The sequence below is a fragment of the Mchenga conophoros genome, linkage group LG22, assembly GCF_057382185.1.
Source record: "Mchenga conophoros isolate Kocher_MC1m ecotype Shallow Benthic linkage group LG22, M_conophoros_male_GT1.1, whole genome shotgun sequence".
Lineage (NCBI taxonomy): Eukaryota > Metazoa > Chordata > Actinopteri > Cichliformes > Cichlidae > Mchenga > Mchenga conophoros.
Genome location: NC_140546.1, coordinates 13007967 through 13029062, shown reverse-complemented (window position 1 = coordinate 13029062; position 21096 = coordinate 13007967). Strand labels below are relative to the sequence as shown.

The following is a 21096-nucleotide window of genomic DNA, read 5'->3' as shown; positions in this document are numbered from 1 at the left end:
TTTTGTGTTCAGGTTATAAGGTAGTTATTAACATGCCACATTAGATCAAGCCAATGGAGTATGATGTCATTGTGGGAATAGTGAACGAACATCATCACTAGACCTTAGTGGTAAATAACAAATTCATTTTAAATATTCATTTAAATCATTTAACCAAGACAAATGCTTGTGGATACATGGATTTTTAAGGGAAACATTTCTTTATCATTTGTTCTTCTTCACTAGACTTTGAGGTCATACAGCCACAACAAAACAAGTCTCTGTAACTGGATCCATTAGAAGAGACAAAACAGGACATTCAGAGATGTCTAGAAACAACAAGGCAAGGAAAACTGCCCAAATGTTATTCCATTATCCCTTCTTATACGAATATTTAAAAAATATATTTATGGTATTAATTGTATTATTTTGTTAATATGAAACAATGTGTATAATTCTAAAATCTGGACCCACAAAAGTTTCATTTTTGTATAGTTTAAAAAAAAAACAACAACAATGGTATGGGTATTCTTTATAGCTTTTAAAATACCTGTCCCTGTTTTTCTTTGTGTTTATTTCTACCCTCATGTCTGTGTCTGATGGTTCTTTCACAAAAGACAATGCGGCACAGGCAGAATCTACACTGTTGTTAAGGTCCGGTACCAAACGACTCACGGACCGGTACCGGTCCGAGGCCCGGGGGTTGGGGACCGCTCGTCTACATCACAGATGAGGGCTAGATGTGAGAACCACAAAATTGCTCAGTGACAAACTACTAACAACAACAGTGCTTTAGATGTTTAAAATGGAACTAAATTTGATAATTCACACAGATATCGAGGAGAACTTTTGTAGATTTTAATGGATTGATTTTGATACATCTGAGTTGACACTGGTACCAGACAAAGATTAAATTACCTAATCTATTCATTAGAGAGAGAGAGATAAACCTTTATTAGTTCCACACGTTTGGTCAATTACAATTGGTTTCCAGGGCATTTGTGTGAAGAAAGGCTTGCAACCTCTCCAGGTGGACTTGCGATACAGTGAAACATCCCAAATAAGTGGATGCTACATCGTGTAGAGTTCGCTGTAAGTATGTGTCCTAATCCTCATAACCTTCATATATCCATCTATCCAACCATCCATCTGAAAAGATATGAGTATGAAAAATGCTATTTTTCAATTAATATACCATTTACATTTTGGGTAGAAAATATATATATTTTTTAAAAGGGACAATATCTGTCCTATTGTCAAGAGAAGCCATAAACAAACACAGGCTGCAAACTGCCACCGCTCTCCTTCTTAATACACATATGTAACACATCACCATTCGATTTTCATACAATCCTAATATTTCCTTTTTAACTACTGTTGAAATTAACTATAGCAATAAATATATCTTTGGCTGTGTATGTGGTATTTTTTTTGTTTTTTCTACAGATGACCACAGTGGATGTCACTACAGATGTCACTACTGTGGATAGAAAGAGCATGACACTGATGACAGCTGTAAACTTAATCAGAAACACTTGTTGTCAAATGATTACAAGACATCCCCGGAAATTCTAGGCTGAATGAAAAGCTAATAATAATAATTATAAATAAATAATGTATACTTTATTGATCCCGAGGGGAAATTCCTCTCTGCATTTAACTCATTCAGTCAGTAAAGCAGTGAGCAGTGGATAGGGATTGTACCTTGCTCAGGGGTACCTCAGGGTAGTCTTTCAGTGGATTTAAACCCCGACCTTCCGATCATAGGACCACCACTCTACCTACTGAGCTATCCCTGCCCACAGTAATATCCCTGCCCGCAAATGGCACTAATAGAAAAGTCACACAATGTGTGATGTAGCCCCATAGTTCTTGTGGTGATGAAAGATGGAGAAAACGGCAGCCATTGCATCCTGCATGCTTCCCAGTGACCAAAAAAAGAGGTGAGATGGTTCTTGGGCCAGTTTTTACTGCAAGACGTTCAGTTAATTTTACAAATGCATGATACAAACATATACGTTTCAGTGCATAATATATTCGGATTCTCTGATCACAACCTGATGTAGGTTAAACTGTTATTTATAAGCGTTTCAGTGGGTATAAAAGCGCTTAATATCTGGAAGGTAGGTACCCCAATCATGACGTTCTGTTAGTAATACTCTTGTATCTTTTGCCTGATGGGAGAAGACTGAAGGTGACTAGCTTTCCTGGTGGCATAGTATGAAGGTATGGAAAGCAAAACCCAACCAATGATCCTGGAGCCTCTATATACTACTTTGTTCAAGCTTTTGTTTGTTGTGACTGGCTGTTCTAGTCAGGATGGAGAAAATAAGGACTATCTGTAACAGCTGTGTAAAATTGGGTCATACCTTCCCGACTGACCCTGTATTTTCTCAGCTACTGGAAGAATTCTCTGGTGGGCTTTACTCACTGGTGTTTAATTCCCATGATAGACTGGTGTATAGTGGTGCCTAGGAAGTGCTTGAAGAAGGAGACACTCTCAACAACCTGGCCAACATCATTACTAGAATTCCCACTGCTAGAAAATTCAGAGGAAGAACATCAGTCTTTAAGTTGAAAACTCAAATGAAGTTATGCAGCAGGACAGCAACCTAGCATAAGACTAAATCTACCTTTGAAAGGAGAAAAAAACGACTTTGCAGTGGCCAAGTCAACGAACACATCTGAAATGCACTGAAATTGGCTTGGGACATTAAAACAGGAAAGAAGGCATGGTGGAAATTCCACCATAGAGATGTTGGAGACTCGCCTCAAGTTATCAGGCCACTTTGTAACAGTGGTTACTGCTAAAGCGTGGCACAACTCCGACCTTTGTCATCAATGCATTGGATAAACAGTTGGTTCAATTTATATAAAAATTCTTACAAAACTTGCATTACAGGTTATTTTTGTTTTATGTTAAATCTGACACAGCACAAATGCACATAAAAACAGGACAGGTCAAAATGCTAATTCATGCTAGCTTGGCACCAAGAAGTGTGGACATCCTTGGAAAACAGAAAAGCGACTGGTAAAAGTAATGCTGAAATGATGCTTCATCTAGTTGTGACAATATGGTGTACTGAATCACCTTATGATATTCAGTTTTATTGGTTTTCGGTCATGGATTCACCTTAATGTCCTTCCTATTCCATATCTGACCCTTTCATATGTTTAGACACTGTAGAAAAGCTGTCATTTGTTGATTTTATCTTTTATTCATTTCCTCCCTGCTGAAGCGGAAATATTAGCAGCTGTATTTGACAGGTGTTCTCAAACTGACAAAAAAAAAAAAGCCTTATTTATTTATTCATTCATTCATTCATTTTTGAGGTGATATATTGAGGGCTTCCATATTGTTATACTAGTTTAGTAGTAGTTTTACTTCAGCTAAAGGAGGAAAAGTTCTTTTCTCACCTCTTTCAGCATGCTCACCCTTCAAGCATCAGAAACAGCAACACAAATTATTCTTTTGTTTACTCTCTACACAAGTGCTGGAATAATCTTGCCAATGTAAAAGACACGATGTTGCACAACATTAATCAGATTCCTTCAGCTCCAGTGCTGCTCCACATTTCTCAGTCTGAACCTACAGTGCACACCCCTGCTTTGCTTTTATGCTACCACTGGTATCGTGCACCACACCACTTTAGATCAGTGTTATTCTGAACCCTGCTCTTATTCCAAAGCATCTCTAAGGCTCCTATTAAAAGGCTGGATATACCACTGGATATCACTTTCCATTTGGAGGACTTCAGCCCATCTCTGATGACTGTAGGGAATAAGTGGTCGTGAGCTTCCGCTGTCCTCGTGGCAAAGAGAGAAAGGGAGAGACAAAGAGAGGGGAGAAATCTAATTACTTCTCTCCCATGGCCCAGCAAGCCTTAAAGGTTAATCACTGTCCGTTGAGCTAATTCTGTCTGGGTACACTGCAGTAATTACAACACCTGTCTCTCGCTCTCCCTCTCCTGCTTCCTCTAATGCCTTATTCTGTCTGTTTGTCTATCTGTGTGTCTGTCTGTGTCTCTGTCTGTGTCAGTATTTAGACAAGGGCATAACTGTTCTAATTTGGCGTCTGTACACCACTACAGTGGACTTCAAATTAGGCAATTAAGATATGATTAAACCACAGACGTGTCAAGTTCAAGACAACACTTCTTACAGCACAACAAAAAAAGCTCAGGCAACAGGACAAACAGCCTCAGGTGGTGACCCGGCTTCCAACCTCTTAATATCTCAGTCGAATGAAGTATATATTTGACAGACATAAACCGATAGAAAGCGGCATGGTGGTTAACACAGTCGCCTCCTGAACATCCTGGGTCTGAAACCGCTCCCCAGCTGGGGCCTTTCTCTTTGCATTTTGTCACTTGGTTTCTTTCCAGGTACTCCCGGCTTCCTCCTGCAGTCCAAATATATACACGGGGTTAGGTTAAATGGTCTAAATTGACCGTAGGTGTGAATGTGAGCATGAATTGCCTGTCTCTATGTGTTAGTCCTGTGACAGACTGGCGAACTGTTGGGGCTTTACTCCGCCTCGCATCCTATGACAGCTAGGATAAGCTGCAGCCCAACCGTGACACTGAACTGACGTGGATAGAGAGATGTGTTTATATAGGTACAGAAAGAGAGATGTATTCATATCTTGCATCACATCTCTAAGTGAGGAGGGTTTCCTTTTCTCACCCCCTCTCTTTCTCACATTCCTCACTCATTCTTTCTTCTCACCGCCTTTTCTCTCTCATCCTACCTTCTCGTCACCTACTGTCTCACTCTCTCCCCACTACTCTCAATGCTTCTCTTCCTCCTCCTTTCTTCCTCTTCATTATCTCAACAGCACTCAACCACCGTCTCTTTCTCACCTAATTTCTCTCTGTCACTGGCTCGGCTTCTAACTGTGTACAGCTGTATCTCACTTTAGCAACAGCTGAAGGAACTTCGCCCTGGGCCTAGAAATACTGCACCATCTCTTCTCCTTCCACTTTTTTCCCTTTTACTACCAAAAGTATGTCCAGAAGCAACAGCTTAAGAGTACCTCTCACTTCCCACCAAAGTTCAGTGATATAAAGTGCCTTGGATGCACCACCTATGACTGCTGAATAGAAGTTGAAGCATGACCGGTGTTCTTGATATTACTGTGAATAAAAAGTGCTTATGCATACTTTAGAAAATTGCTAATTTATGCTTAGTAGACCTTAAAAGACCCTATTCTTATTAATTTCTTATCACACTGCCATACACAAAAAGACATTTTCTACATCCCCTTTCATCCTCTACTTCTTCTTTCTGTTTCCAGATTTCCTACAGTTATCAAATTAGTATTTTTGGTCGTTCTGTTTTTTCTCCCTGAGGCCCAGATAGGCTTCTCTAACAGGCTGCTCCCTGCTGAGGCCAGTGGCCTAATGCTGCTGAGGCTGGTGGGCTGTCATTCCCCATATCATCAATACAAAACAGAGAGGAATGAGAGAGTGAAAAAAAAGAAGAAGACTGGGGAAGATGAGACACAAATTGTGACAAAGAAGCTAAGAGTAGCCCTTAGCAAAGTGTCATCACTCAGACAATCTCCATCCTTTCCACTCTGTCTTTATGTTTTCTACGTGCTAAGGGACCAAAACAGAAGCGGGGGACAGTGCCAGCTTTATCACATTCCAAATGTTTTCCAAGAATTTTGCGAAGTGACAAAGATCCCTAGAATTTGTTTCTTGGCCCCTGAGGCGAAGCTCTGCTTGAGAGTCTGTGCAGATGGGTGCTGATGGAAACAGTGGTGATGAGGAGTGCTGCTGGTAGCTGGTGGAGGGAAGCTAGAATTGCTGAGAAAGAGACGAGGGATGCTGAGAATTCACAGGGTGAGGAGGAGAGAGCGAGAGGGGAGAAGATGGAAAACAACAGCACCTGGCTGGCTGTTATGCCTTCGCCAAGGATAGAGTGGAGGCGGATGTATGTTTCCAGTGATGTTTATTTGTTTCTCTGTATGTTTGTTTGTCTGCAGGATTCAGTAAAAACTACTGAGCCGAATTTGATGAAACTTGTTAAAAAGGTGGGGTTGGAGCAACAGACAAGCTCATTAATTTTGGATCACTTTAGAATGTATTGAAGAATGTATTGTGGAAAGTCAGATGAATGGTCTGTCAAAAGCAAAAAAATGAGACTGAAGGACAAACTGCATTTACGTATCCTTGTGCATGAACATAAATGGAGGAAAATGGTGAGCTTTTTGTAAGGCTGTTTACACTTCTCAGTTTCTTCCATCTGTTTCATGTAATCCCCAGAGACTGTATATAAAAGAAAGCTATAACCACCATGAAGAGCCACTGGTCTGAGCTTTGATGTGCCAACATTAGCATTTTTGAAGCCAGATGGAGTGCTAAGTAATCAGCAATTAACTGCACAATGAGCTGTATTATTTGTCATATAACTGCATTCAAATTATGCATTTGTGGATGACATGCACCATTATCCACTTCAAGAGTGCATCAACAAGGACACAGATTAAACCAGAACGACATGTAAAGGACTGCGAGCCTCACTTGTCTCAATTAAAGTCAGAGTTCATGATTCAAGAATAAGATAGACAATGGGCAAAAATGGCATCCACATGAGAGATCCAAGGAGAAAACACTGATTAATAAGAACAATAAGCTTGTCTCACATTTGCCAAAAAAAGCATCCTGATGATTCCCAAGACTTTTGGGAAAATATTCTGTGGACTGACAGGACAAAAGATGGACTTTTTGTGTGCTGTTGCATCTGGTGTAAAACTAATACAGCAGTTCATATAATGAACATTATAGCAACCGTCAAATATAGTGGTGCTAGTGTGATAGTCTGACACTGTTTTGCTGCTTCTGGACCTGAATGACTAGCTATAATTGATGAAACCATGAAATCTGCTTTCTGCGAGAAAATCCTGAAGGTGAACGTCCAGCCATCAGTTTGTGCCCTAAAGCTCAAGCACACTCGGATTATGCAGCGGAACAATGATCTGAAACAGGTCAGGAAGTCCACCTCTGAATGGCTCCAAAAAGAACAAAAAACAAAAACAAAATGAAACTTTTGGAGTAGCCAAAACAAAATCTAAACTTAAATCCCTCTGAGCTGCTTTGGCATGACCTAAATACAGAGTCGTCATTTTTATACCCGCTGTATTGCTCCTATACTGCATATTTCTAAAGTGTGTTTGTTAACAGTACATTTACTGCTACATGCATTGAGAGTAAGCTAACGCAGGGAAAGTAAGACAAAAACAGTTAAACCTTGGCTGTCAAAATTATTAGAGAAAGCAATATGTTTAGGAGTTAAAACAGTCTAAGTTAATACTGCAATGTTACTTCTTAAGAACATATTCTGAATTCAGACAGCTCTACAGTATGCAGATAAACTGTCCACTTACAATTAAAATCATTCCTTTTCCTTTAGTGTTAATAAACTCAACATATTGCTTGCAAAACTGAAGGTATTTTGTTCTTCTGTCAGCACACGAGCATTGATCCTATGCCTGTGCTTGCGTTGGAGTTTAGCAGCACCCACACATATTGCTGAGATGAATGTCTGGCATACAGGTAGACTCTTTATAGCTATTCTGAAATGTTTTGTCAAACAACCTTACAGTGTAACCATATAAGTTATCACAGCCTGACCTGTGTAGGCAGGTAAAGTCGTAAATCTTAAAAGGCAGCGACTTCTGTGCGCATCTCTCTTTAGAGCCGTACATGCTGTAAGCGTAGTTAATATATTTTTTAAAATGCAAAGCATATATAACGTTCCAGAGAAGCTTGCAAAAAGCGCACCGTCTTAAAGGGTTTTACACGCTGATGTTGCATCTGGCCTTAAAGAGATATATACACTTATCATGCTCCACCAGGTAAATGTGGAGCAGGATAGCTCTAAACTACGCCTTTAACATCAACAAGTTATCATGTTTACCACTCTGAGCTGTCTGTGATCACAGTACACCAAAAGATACCAAAAGAAACAATTTGTTCATGACTCTCTCAGTTGCATAATCATTTATGATTCACCACTTCCTGCAGGCTTTAAAACATGCAGTGATTGCCATGACTACAGATGGCATGTGCATAAATGCTGCACATTAAATGATTTGAATATTTATCAAAATGTGACATGCTGGGTTTATTGAGAAGAATTTTACATTGCTGACAGGCAGATAAAATATGTGCGCTTAAAACCTAGATGCTGATGAAGATTGACAGCATTATGGTCCAGCGTATATACTGTGTGCAAAGGGTTCTGCTTAGAAGACCCAGCCACAGGGAGGCCAGTGAAATCCTAGTGCCAGAACCAAGCCTGGATAAAGGGGACGGCTTGGGTTGAAAGATTCATGGATGTAGTGAAGGAGGATATGCAGAGGGTTGATGTTCGAGAGGATGCTAGGGATGGAATAAAATACAGGCAGATGAAGAAGAACATGTTCTGCCTAAAAGTTACCTTGTGTGAGAAGTTGAAGAGTCCGGACTTCCTCCCGGACACGAAGCTGCAGGACCTGCTGCAGGATGTGCTGCCTCTGCGCTTCCTGCATGATGCCCATTCTTTCCAGCTTTCTGTCCGTCAATCTCATCAGAGCCCGCCCTGAACAAAACACGCAAAATGAATCTGAAGGTTAAAGGTGAGACGCCTGGGTGAAATTTAACATGCACAGCTGGAGACACTCCAAAAAGGGCTACCGATAACGTATTCGTGCCTGTGGAAGAGCAGAGTGTCAACGGCATTCAAGTGCAAATTCCTAAAGCTGTTCAAGGACGCAATATTTTCTTTTATAAAAGCATAAAGAGAAACTGTTTTACGACTCTTTCTTTTTTATGTGACCGTCACTTAGCCTGAAATTTCCAATTAAGCCCAGTGCAACTCACTGCAAAGCAGTTTCGTCTCTGCATAAATATCAGTACTGTGTATCCCTTGAGCAAGGATCCCTCACAGCTCTTTCCTTAATTGCAAATCCTTGTATAAAAATTCATAATTTAATCATGCAATCAGTTTGTATGAAGGGGATTTAGGCTGCTGATAAAAAGCCATGCAGAATATGGTGTAATTATTAACGCTTCTTATGAGTGCCTTTGTAACATGTGGGATGGTAAGCAGATAGGATAATACTGCAGAGCAATTACTAGGCATTAAAGTTCGTCCCCAGCAGCTCCCTTTCCTCTTTCGCCCTGATGGCTGTCTGGACAAGAAAATCTGATTGGTTTGACTGCCAAGAGAGTAGCTCGGTCCTGAAAGCCTCATGGATGCTGGTTTCTCATATTCGTCCCCATCTTCTTTTTGTTCTAGTTTCCTCTGTTCCACGACTATTTGTGGTTTGATCAACAACAATCAAATGCGAAGGCTCAATAATAAAGATTTATTATAAAAATGTTTCCTTTTGTTCAAATCCAGCCTGCCTGCAAAAAAAAGGCAGACTTTACAATTTCATGTCTCTTGACTTTCTTGGACTATCTGTTGTAGATTGTTTGGGCATGCTGAGCCCCATGCTACCACTTTGCTACCACAGCACAAAAGGGAGTTTGCTTGGAAAGCTAAGTACCCTTAAGTGTTATCGGTAAAATGTTGACTGTGTTTGGCCAATTTTCTTCTTTCTAACAAAAGAAGCTCTTGACTCTGCCCTACGGCCAGATGGGGGTAAAATGCCTAATATAGTTAAGACGCCTCAACTTGAAGTCGCACTGAAAGACTGTAGACATTACAAAAACACTGGGGAACTAAGTAGAGTCATAAAGACTCAGAAGTAAGAGGAGCATATTAAATGGGAAGATGGAAAGACGAAGACTACTGATGTGAAAAAAGAGAGTGGAATCGGAGGCTGAGAGTGGAAAGTCGGGAAAGAAGAGTGAGACGTACAAACTGACAGAATGAAAAAAAAAAGAAGGATGCACACATAAAGCATGCTGTTATGAGTCTATAAATATTGACCAGCCATCACTTGGCACCTGATCTTGTAACTCAAGATAGATTGGCATGGCAACAGAGGTTTGCTTTTTCTGTGCTTCTGTAAAGTCTACCTTAAACAACAGCAGAAACAACAAAGAAAACACGGCATACTTTACATAATGGATAATAATGCATGCTTAGAATCTTTATATGTTATTATTATCATCTTGATATTATGAATTTGGAAAATTAAAATAAAACTATAGAGCACTTGTGTCAAACTCCAGTCAACTTTTAAATGTGTCCCTGCTGCAACACACACACATGAATAAGATTAGTAGGCCATTAGCAAGACTCTATAGACTGCATGCTGAGGTGGCAACCCCTAAGCCTACTGAAGTAAATGTAAATAAATGGAAGTAAATGCAAGTGTTTGGAAAAATGTACTTTTATTGGACCATCTTCATTCGCTTCGCTTCATTGCAACATGAATCAAATTGTTGAATGCCACCTCAGCTTAAAAGTTTCAGGACACCGGCTCTCGAGGACTGGAGTTTGACACCCCTGCTTTAGAGAAACTCCCCTTAGTATTTATTACTTTACTAAAATTTGTTATCACAACTTGCCTATTGAAGCTTTAATGGGCATCTTTATTGAGACTCAGGATATCTACAAGACTGCTTTAAAAACACTGTGTTACTTACTGTAATACCGACACTAATGTTTCCTAAAGCAATACTGGCAATACTTAAAAAGACTGAAACTAGCAGTGAAACTAATAAAAACTAAACTACAATGAAACATTTTTCAAACAATAAAAACTGGAAACACTCTGGAAATTTTTTTTAATTAAGAACAAAAAGTCAAAACAAACAAACAACAAAAATAAAACTAATAAAGAAAAATAGAAGTATAATAACTACGTTCTCCGCAACTTTAATACCCACCCGTCATTATTTATTTGCCCACACATTGTGTGATCACCACAGACAGAAGATTGGGATACTTAAAAGAATCAAGGTAAGCTAAACCTCATATATCTTATTTCAGGTCAATAAGTTTAAGGAAGAACTTTCATTCAACCATATGTTCTTACTTTGTAACATTCCCTTGCTTTCACCTGTTTGTGTACCTGCTGAGGCTCTTGGTGTACAATCTGAAGGGCAGGCTTACAGTCTTTTCCTCTGTTGCCATTATTATGTGCTGAAACTGCTCTCATTGGACCCTGACATTACTTTGTTTGTAGATGGCTTGTGACTCATATGGCGTAGTAAGTGGACCTTGGCATGATGTTTTTAAATGTCTTTTTCCTCTTCTTTCTCTACAATGTCACCATCACGGGTGAATGATTCCCCCGCTGAAGCCAGTCCAACATATAAGCTGAACAGTTACGTGATAATTGGTTTTGATCTCTTCCACCCAGACTTTCCCTGTTTGCTTATCCTAAGGACAGCTTCAACCCTTTTTTATCTTTACTCCCAGATTTTTTTTTAATTATTATGTGATTGTAATTTTAACAGATTTTTATCATGAGGCATGACAACAACATGCACTGTATTGTATGCAGATATTTCCCCCATTGTTCTTTGTAGAACTCAGAACTCCTAAATTGATTCTACTTTCAAACTTTTGAATATAGCGATTTGTAGTGTGTCACTTTGAAGCCGATAGCCTGTCACTTGCATATGCCTGTTGCTTCGGTTGCCTAGGTAACTCTCTAATGTACAGGGTGGGCCATTTATATTGATACTAGAGATGGCACGATACCACTTTTTTATGTCCGATACGATACCGATACCGATATCATAAATTTGGATATCTGCCGATACCGATATGAATCCGATATAATGTTTTTTAATCAACAAAACTGTTTTTTTTTTTAAATATCTTGCTGCATTTTGTATAAGTTCATACTCAAGTTTAAAACAACAACTACACTAAAGCTATTCTGTTATACCTATATGCAAAAAAAAAAAAAATTCATAGTTCAGCAATACTGATCAATCTAATAAACTTAAACCTACACCATCCTCCCTATTCTGGTATTTTAAAGAGTACTTAGCATAAATATTAAGCAACCTAACTAATAGGGTTCCAACTCCCAGCAACAACAAAAATAAATAAATAAAAAATAGGGAACCACCCCTCACGCGCCACCTCATGATGCTTAATCAACGTAATCAACCTTAATTTGATGCAGTGTGAAAAAAAATGCACAGAAATCAATTATTTTTCAAGAAATATTAAATAGATTCAACATCTTTCTTCAACAAAATTGCAGACTGCACAGATGGTACCTTCCCAAAGGAAAAAGTACTATAGCTTACTAGGGTATATATATTAGACTTAATAGTCACTATATACAGTAATGGACTTCTATTCATTTTACATCAAATTAAAACTTTGGGTGTAAGATTCGGATAATTATTTATTAAAAGCTAGACATTTTAAATGAGAATAAGAAAGAAAAGTATGTCTTTGTGCCCCCTTTTCCCTGTTCATGCCCTATCGGCCCCCCTGGCTAAACTTTGCTAGATCCGCCCCTGCACAGTTACCAGCCGTCAGCTACGTAGAAAAAGATCCTCGAGTAGAAAGTAATAATAAATAAATTCTAACAACAGCTTATCAAGCTTAAACGTGCTGCTGTTGTTCAGCTGATGGTTTCCTCTTTCTGGTGCAAAGTGGGCCAAAAACAAACCAGAGAGACGGACTCGCGACAGAAAAGCCGATCAGCTGATCGTTAAGCAGTTTCATGATTGAAGTAGCAGCCAGAAGAAGCAGTCGCTCCATATATCGTTTGGTAAGCTTAACGCAGGAATGCTTTACAAACATTCAGAGATGGACTTACACACTTGCTTTACTTCTCTCGGGGATAAATGCCGGGTTGCTAGCGAAGCTCCACATGCTATCCAGACCACCGACAGGTCCCGCATGCCACAGCCGCTCTATCACGTGATGCATACTGCTCCGACGTGCTAACGTTCTGAGGTGAGTTACGGCGTGTTGCAAGTTTTGTGAGGTGCTTTCGTGATATTTAATGGATCGGATTACATTTTTTATTTTTCTCCGATATCCGATCCAGTAATTTAGGTCAGTATCGGACCGATACCGATACGTAATATCGGATCGGTCCATCTCTAATTGATACACCGTAATAACGTGGGAATGGTTGGTGATATTAAAGTCCTGTTTGTGGCACATTAGTATATGTGAGGGGGCAAACTCCTCAAGATGGGTGGTGACCATGGCGGCCATTTAGAAGTCGGCCATCTTGGATACAACTTTTGTTTTTTCAATAGGAAGAGGGCCATGTGACACATCAAACTTATTGTTAATGTCACAAGAAAAACAATGGTGTGCTTGGTTTCAACGTAACTTTATTCTTTCATGAGTTATTTACAAGTTTCTCTTTGTTCACAGCCATTGACATGTCGAAGAGGTTAACACGTGAGTGGATCGAAATTGTGTTGATATTTGGTGAACGCAATAACCGGGTCATTGCAGTAGATTTCAATGCAAGACACCCTACGAGACCACCCGTCTCCCATGCTACAGTTAGCAAACTGCTTGCTAAGTTTTGTGAAACTGGTTCAGTGTTGGATTTGCCAAAATGTGGACGCAAGAAAACTGTCACTAATGAAGAAACATCAGTGGCTGTCCTAGCTTCATTCAGCAAGAGCCCACAGCGTAGCACTCGCCGCATGCCACTGGAGAGTGGCATTAGTCGAACATCCCTTCGGCGGATATGAGCTCCCCTCCTTCTAGAAACTTAAAGTTTAAATTCAACCATAAGCTGCACAGTTGCAATTTGAGTAAAAGTCTAGCTTTTTTAATCTCACAAGTCTAGTGGAATATTGTGAATGCCTGCAACATGACAAGCTCTGCAATTATCATGAACAAGCTGCCAGTTCTCAGCGGTGAATGCCAACGCGCCGCTTCTTCCGGTCAGTGAGGCAGCATTAGCGGGGTGGAACAGCTTCTGTAAGGCATCCAGGCTTTCACTCTGCTTTCCCGCAGTTCTGAGCCATTTGCTTTGACAATCCCACCAAGACTCAGCTGGGAGTTTTTCATACCACAATTAATACACTGTGCACTGTAGCGTGGTTGTGAGGAGAGGAAGAGGAGGAGAAGGAGGAGGTGGACAGCAGAGGAAATTGGTCAAGAGGAAATAAATGAGGTAAGGGGAGGAGAAGATTTAAGAAAGGCTGAAGGTAAGGAAGCGAAAGAAAAACAGTGAATCAGCAGTAAAAGGCCCCAGAAATGCAGAGGTGAGAAGAAAAATGAGATAGGGCCTGGGCTGTGTGGACAGAGTTGCGAACGAAATATTATGTCGGCCTGGTGTTCTGCTGCTTGGCCAAGACAGTTATAGCACTATGATATAGCATGGCCTTAGTTCATTTAACATGCCAACACATAAAGATCATGGCAAAAAGACAACATGACAGAAAACCATTAAGTTATCATTTACTTAAAACATATAGTTTACACACTCACACTGTGACACTGTCATCCTTTCCCGACCTAAAAGCGTACCGTTTGGTCATGAATCTAGTTCTCAACATGTGCATAATGACTGTCCTGTTACTGTAGGCAAGAAAGAAAAATGCTGGCTATGATCCAGTCACCACAGCTCGTTCTCTTTCAGAATATTGATTAGACAAGAAATTTCATCCATCTCTGAAAACCGAAAGGGTTTACCCTCTTTCTTTTTTTCACTATCATTCTTTTCCATTCATTCCCCTTTCTCGCTCATTCCATTTAAATGCTACTTCAGAGTTTTTATTTATGAAATTTAGGCAAAGATGACAACCCTTCGACTTTCCAATTTTGGCCATTGAGGTGTTAAAGCTCTAGTATTTTCCTGTCCTCATTAATCAAGCAGCAAAAACTGATGAATTGTGGCAAGTCATTGTTGCAGACGCGCCGTTGGTGTTTATCCAGTTAATTCATTTGTAGGCTGTGGTGATCTGGACAAAGCTGGAGACATCACACACACCCCTGTTTCAACTATGAGTGTTGGACATTTACCGTATTTTTCGGACCATAAGGCGCACCGTGTTATAAGGCGCATTAAGTGAAACAAATCAAGTCAAACTTTACTCAACTCATTCTTCTTGCTTCCTCCACTTCCGTACCATTGCTTCATTTATGTTGAATTCCATCACAGCTGCTCTATTCCCGTGTTGTTGCAGTATATTAATGACTAACCTCGTATTGTTGATGGATTATCTAAGTTGTTCTCCTGACTGAAATTTGGTCCGTTTACAGCATCCTGCCATGCGATCGCATTTATCCCTAACAGTGTTGCCAACTCCTCAGTAAGGAAAATCGCTATTGGCTGTCCTAAAAGTCGCTAGAAGTCGCTAAATGACGTCATTGCCTAATTTGCATAATTGGCCATGCTAATGTAATTGTAACCTACGAGAGAGAAATAACATCGGGGAAGAGACATAAAGAAGAGATTTATTTATGACGAAGTCTCCAATAACACCAGAAAAAGTCACCAGATTTGTCGCTAGTCGCTTTTTAGAAAGAAAGTCGCTAAGGGGGTCTGAAAATTTGATAAATATAGTGACAAAGTCGCTAAGTTGGCAACACTGGTCCCTAACCATCGGGAACCCTCACGTTAACTTTTATTGAGTGGAAAAAAGTTAGCATTCATCCTCCAGCTTCACTGTTTGTTATGCTAACATAGCTGTGTCGCTGTAACGTAGCACATCATTATATACCAGCTAGTCCAACTTCAGTAACCCTACAAAAGTCACTGCTGTTTAGTTTTCTGTCGTCATTTATGTTGGAAGTGATAGCAGAGCTGTATGTTTTAATTTTTTCAGAAATCTCTCAGTAAGAACATGCTATATCATGTTTAGGTGGAAACTAGCGAGCTAACGCCTGCTAACTCCATTAAAGTTAATAAATTCTGTTTTCATGGATGCCTGGATGTTAAAATTAATTGTTACACCTGGTAAAGCAGCAACGCTGATCAGTTTATTAAAGATGAAAGAATTTAGACAGTTTTAAAATCTCAGTGATGCTGCAGTGTTTGTTTGACTTTGGGACCTGACTTTGGGCAAGCGAGGCTCCCGACTAATGCTCCGACAATCCATCAAGCAGTGCGGCTTTGTAGCTTACCAAAGTCATACCAAAACATTTTTGACAGATTTTTCAGCACCGTGTACCACATAAAATCAGTTAGAGGTCAATAATCACAACTAGAATTCATACATAAGGTGCACCAGATTATAAGGCACACTGTCCATTTTTGAGAAAATTAAAGGATTTTAATTGCGCCTTATAGTGAGGAAAATATGGTAATCTACTTTAAGTGTCCAATAAGAAAGTCATAGATCTGAAACAGAAATTCAGAAGCTGCTCCACAAATAGCAGTTAAGTCGCAGCAGGAGGGCGATTTAACTGAAAAAGGACAAAGGCCCTTGGCAACTTTGCTTTTATATAGGAATATAACAACAACAACAAAAAAACAACCAATTGATACCGGCAACGATTGCAAACTGTTGGCAATCAGCTGTCTGCAATTAGAAATTTGCCTCATCTGTCTGGGAGTGAATGCAGTGAGTGTGAGACAGACCTCATTTATTCGGAGACAGGCTGTCTCCCATCAGGCAACCTGTGGGCAATGAGCTGGTTGCTGTAAATCACCGGGCAACTGGAGGTTGCCATCTTATTTTTACTTTGGTGTAACTAAGCCATTAAACTAGTTGCCTGAGGCCTATAAGGAGAGACCCAACCCACCACCATCCAAAAAAATAAATACAAATATAAACAACCACCCAACTCATTCAGGTCAACCATGTAGTGAATTGAATGTTGAGAGGATTGAGATGATACCCTTGTCACTGAACTATTTTCCACAGAAACAGAGGCAGAGTTTGTTCTACTCTAGTGTTTTTACACGCAATTTGAAAATGTGTCTATCAGTTGTGTCTGTAGGATGTTAAAAGGAAAGGGTGTATATGTGTTGCTGCACATGTTCTACCTGCAACACAAATGTCTGAATTTCAAGTGTTGAACAGCAGGGAGATGAGGTGCTCTATTTTCATTATACTCTGTGTATTTTAACACACAAACCAAATATGGGTACACATGTTGTGCACACATACTTCCTAAAAACACACTGACGTACACACAAACACATTGTCCCTGGGAATTAGATTAATGAGTGGTGGGTGAGCAGCAGTGTTGGGCTGCAGATTAATCTGCAGCTATAGCGTGACCATAGTCAGTGATGAATGGGAGCTTAAAGTGCATCTGTACACACGCACGCACGCACGCACAAACACAAATACATATACAGACAAAGCACTCACACCCAGACACTGATCCTGCAGTAGCCCACTTCATTTTGCAGGTGGAGCTAAAACGGCATACTAATTATGGCTGTGTGTGAGGCAGCCATGTGTAAGGACAGGAGTACAAAGGCAGCAAATTAACAGTCCTCTGCCTCCAATTTCCAAAATGGCACTTTTCAGCCCTGACAATTTTTGGCAGCTGTGCTCAAAGCTTTCGATACGGAGCAGGAATGTATTCTAAGACTTTTCCTCAGGTAAGTCTTCCATACCAGTCACTCATCTCAAATCTCCTTCTCAGCTGTGCCCATATGGGTGTCCTCTGGGGATGAATGTCACCGAGCTGCATCTGGAAAACTGCACTCCAAACCCGCACGACAATCTGTCAAGCGCAGCATAACAAGCCATGCAAGTGTTGAGCGCTGGATATCCAGTACACTTCTTGCTGCCATATGTGATAGGATCCCCCTCAAGAATAAAACCAAGATAACAGAATTGGATTCAACTAGCGTGCAGTGACAAAACTATGGCAGCACTGGGCATATCCTTCACTAGTATTCACTGTGATGTGGCGCAGCTTGAAGTCCTTAAAGTCAATGGCAACTGATTGTCTCAGTCACGCAGCTGCCTGTAGCCCTGGAGCTAAAAGGCTACTAGAGCTACTGAGCACCTGTGATCCAATGCTAATGCTAATGCAGAGTGTAGGAGAAAAGCCCAGTTATAATCCTAGAGAGAACAAGGTTCAGTCTAAGTAATGAAGACAGTCCCACCAGAGATGGAGAGACACACAATTACATGCACCCAGACAGATAATAAGCCGCCTCAATCCTCCACTTGTCACATCAGTAGTAGCCTCATGCTGATTTCACCATTACTGATGTATTCTAAGTTTGCCGATCATTATACTGCAACTCTGTTGGATAGCCACAGCTAACAACATGCAGACAGCTCACTTGGACTCTAACACTGTGGAATCCATCTAAATTACTGAGATGACTTGAAGTTTGCCGTGGCAATAACTAGCCATCTTTCGATGGTTATTATGGAAGGACAATCGCTTGTCATTTTAGATAACTACCGTTCTGCGAGATGAAGTAGATTGCTGGATACACTTGTGAGCCAGAGAGGTTGTGATGACCCAGGTGAAACCTGCTTTGAATCTGTCATACCAACCTTGAATTCACCTACACTATCAAGTTATCTATTGCTGTAGTAGGAAGAAGAAAGTTATTATTCTAGAATTATATTTGGGTAATATTTACTTTTTTGGTGGAATACTGTAGATTTTCTGGGCCTTTGATGTTTCTATATTGCATTTATTTCTATGTGGCGCATGGGCATGCTGCACTTAAAACGCACTGTGAATTCGTAGTTTCTAAATAGTAGGTATTAAAAATGTGGCAAGCAAAATATGTAAACACATATACAGTCCTATGTGCATGGCGTTAAGGAAACCTTGTGAGACTAGTTTTACTGATGCAGGAAACATTTAGGAGAATCAGATGTCTTACACAAAAATATTTATTGCAGAGAGCTTGGTCCTGCTGAATAGATCACAGCAATTCAGGCTGACACGTAAAAAAGCCACCATCCACTTAAGTGGCCATTATGATAACAGCCCATATTTTACCCTACACAAAAACAAGCCATTCACAAGTATTGCACATTGCTCTCCATACACCACTTTGTGAATGAGATATTATATATGGGGCAGGTGTTACTTGGAAGGGAAAACTTGTAAACTATTCAAGGTTTTTCTAGTGAAGCCATAAAGATGGAGGATGGTAGGAAGATGTGATTGGTTAGTTGGTCTGCTGAACTACCTATGAGAGACCCCATCCTCAGGGTAACCCCTTGAAATCATAGCTAAGCGACAAACATCTTCACATATACACACAGACAATAAGCATGAAATATATATATTGGGGCTGAAATACAGCGCAAATCAAGACAGAACCTAAACAGATAACTGTAAACACTGTTGTACCTTGCTCCTGACCTCTTCTTTACTGATAACAACTTGAACCAGATCTTTGGATTCATCACACCATCAGACACATTGCCACAGATTTTGGGTTCGGTTCTTTTTCTCTGGCATACCTCAGCCTCTTCTTCCTGAATGGCTTCAGATAGCCTGGAGGACTATTTCTTAAGACATTGAGGGTAAGATGGTAAGATGGTTCTCTTAGCAATAAAGTTTAAAGGCACTGAGATCGTCCTTGCAACCGTCACCCACCACTGTTGTGTCATCAGCAAACTTCACAATGAAATTGTAGATACTAGTGGCCGTGCAGTTGTAGATGTAGCGTGAGTACATGAGAGTTCAGTATACACCCCTGACGTAACACCACGCTGCCGTCTATGAAGGCTGCATGACGTCACACCGCGCGACACCGGTGATAAGACCCACCACTGTTGAATTGTTGGCAAACTTCACAATGAAATTGGAGATGCTAGTGGCTGTGCAGTCGTAGGTGTAGAGTGAGGACAGGAGAGGGCTCAGTGTTGGGTCTGTGCTTCCACAGGGCCCGCTGGTTTAGAGACTTATTCCCATTAACGAAGCAAGACGAACAGCTCAACCGGGTTTTCACATGCTAGCAAGGGAAGGATCTCAGAGCAGCCCTTCTGCCCTCGGTGTCAGACCACTTTGAAGAACCATCTCCCCCTGCAGCCTTTTATTTCTGTGACACACAGTTTACACAAACACCCACTGTAAAAAACCCCATGGCTATAAAAGGTTAAAACACTGTGTCTTTGTGTGTGTGTGTGTGTGTGTGTGTGTGTGCGCGTGTGTGCGTGTGCGTGCATGTATGTGCGAGCATGTGCGTGTATGTGTATGCATGTGAGTGTGTGTGTGTTTGGGGGTGCGTTTGTCTGACCTCCTGCTCACCAAAGGGTCATAAAGGCAGGAAGTTTAAAACAGAACCTTCACATAGGATGTGTCCCTATAATAAAACACTATAGCCTCCTCCACCATTCAACAGCCTGGGGAGGGCAATAGAAACAGGAGAATGTCTTTGACCATATAGTTTGAACCAAGACTTGCAAATTTAAGTAACACAATGACAACATTTAACAATTTGACTCCAACACTCAGTATACACCCCTGACGTAACACCGAGCTGCTGTCCGCGATGGCTGTATGACGTAACAACGCGCTGACCTCTGCGAAAGCTGCGTGACGTCACACAGGTCACACCGCGCTGCTGTCACACCGGTGTCACCGCAGCCACCATGCTGCGCTGCGTGATGTAACACTGTGCTGACTATGAAGGTGTATGCTGTTTGTATGAACTGACCAGATGGTCTGCCAGATGTACAGCTAGGAAACGGAAGCTGTTCACTCTTTCCACTGTTCACTCTTGATGGTGATGGTGATGTGCTCTTCTACACCTCCAGAGGTCCACTATCATCTCTTCTGGTTTTGTAACATTTAGGGTGAGATGGTAGTCTTAGCACTGGAGTTTAAAGGCACTGACATCCTCCTTGTAAACTGTCACCCACCATTGTTGTGTCATCCGCAAACTTCACAATGAAATTGTAGATGCTAGTGGCCGTGCAGGCGTAGGTGTAGAGTGAGGACAGGAGTGAGCTCAGTATACACCCCTATAAACCCAAGTTAACATTATTCAAGAGAAGTAAATTGATATGAATTCCAATCACGTTGCCTACTCCTCATCATAACTCACAGGTAGGCTAAAGCAGTGGAAGCAATTTGGAACCAGGGTTCCTAATTCGTGTATATAATTAATGCATGTCATTTAAAAAAAGACAAAAATTAAAGAAAAAATAAAAATAAAATAAGAACATTTAAAAAAAATGAAAAAAAGCCATGCACATGCCTTCAGGCTTCTCTAAGGCACTGCCTGCTTTCAGGCTTTGCTTCCATTGCTGAATCACACTAGTAAAATACTTGGGAGACATAAGC

General features: G+C 40.6%; 1 protein-coding gene across 2 annotated transcripts in view; it reads right to left on the bottom strand.

The window, feature by feature from the left end:
* The window catches only part of samd12 (sterile alpha motif domain containing 12), a 147658-nt gene that overhangs the window by 72804 nt on the left and 53758 nt on the right, over positions 1 to 21096 (bottom strand). For both annotated transcript variants that reach the window (XM_085262367.1, XM_085262366.1), the window contains exon 4: positions 8425 to 8565. In XM_085262367.1, the coding sequence (XP_085118493.1) occupies positions 8425 to 8565 (141 nt within the window). The remainder of the gene's footprint in view (positions 1 to 8424; positions 8566 to 21096) is intronic.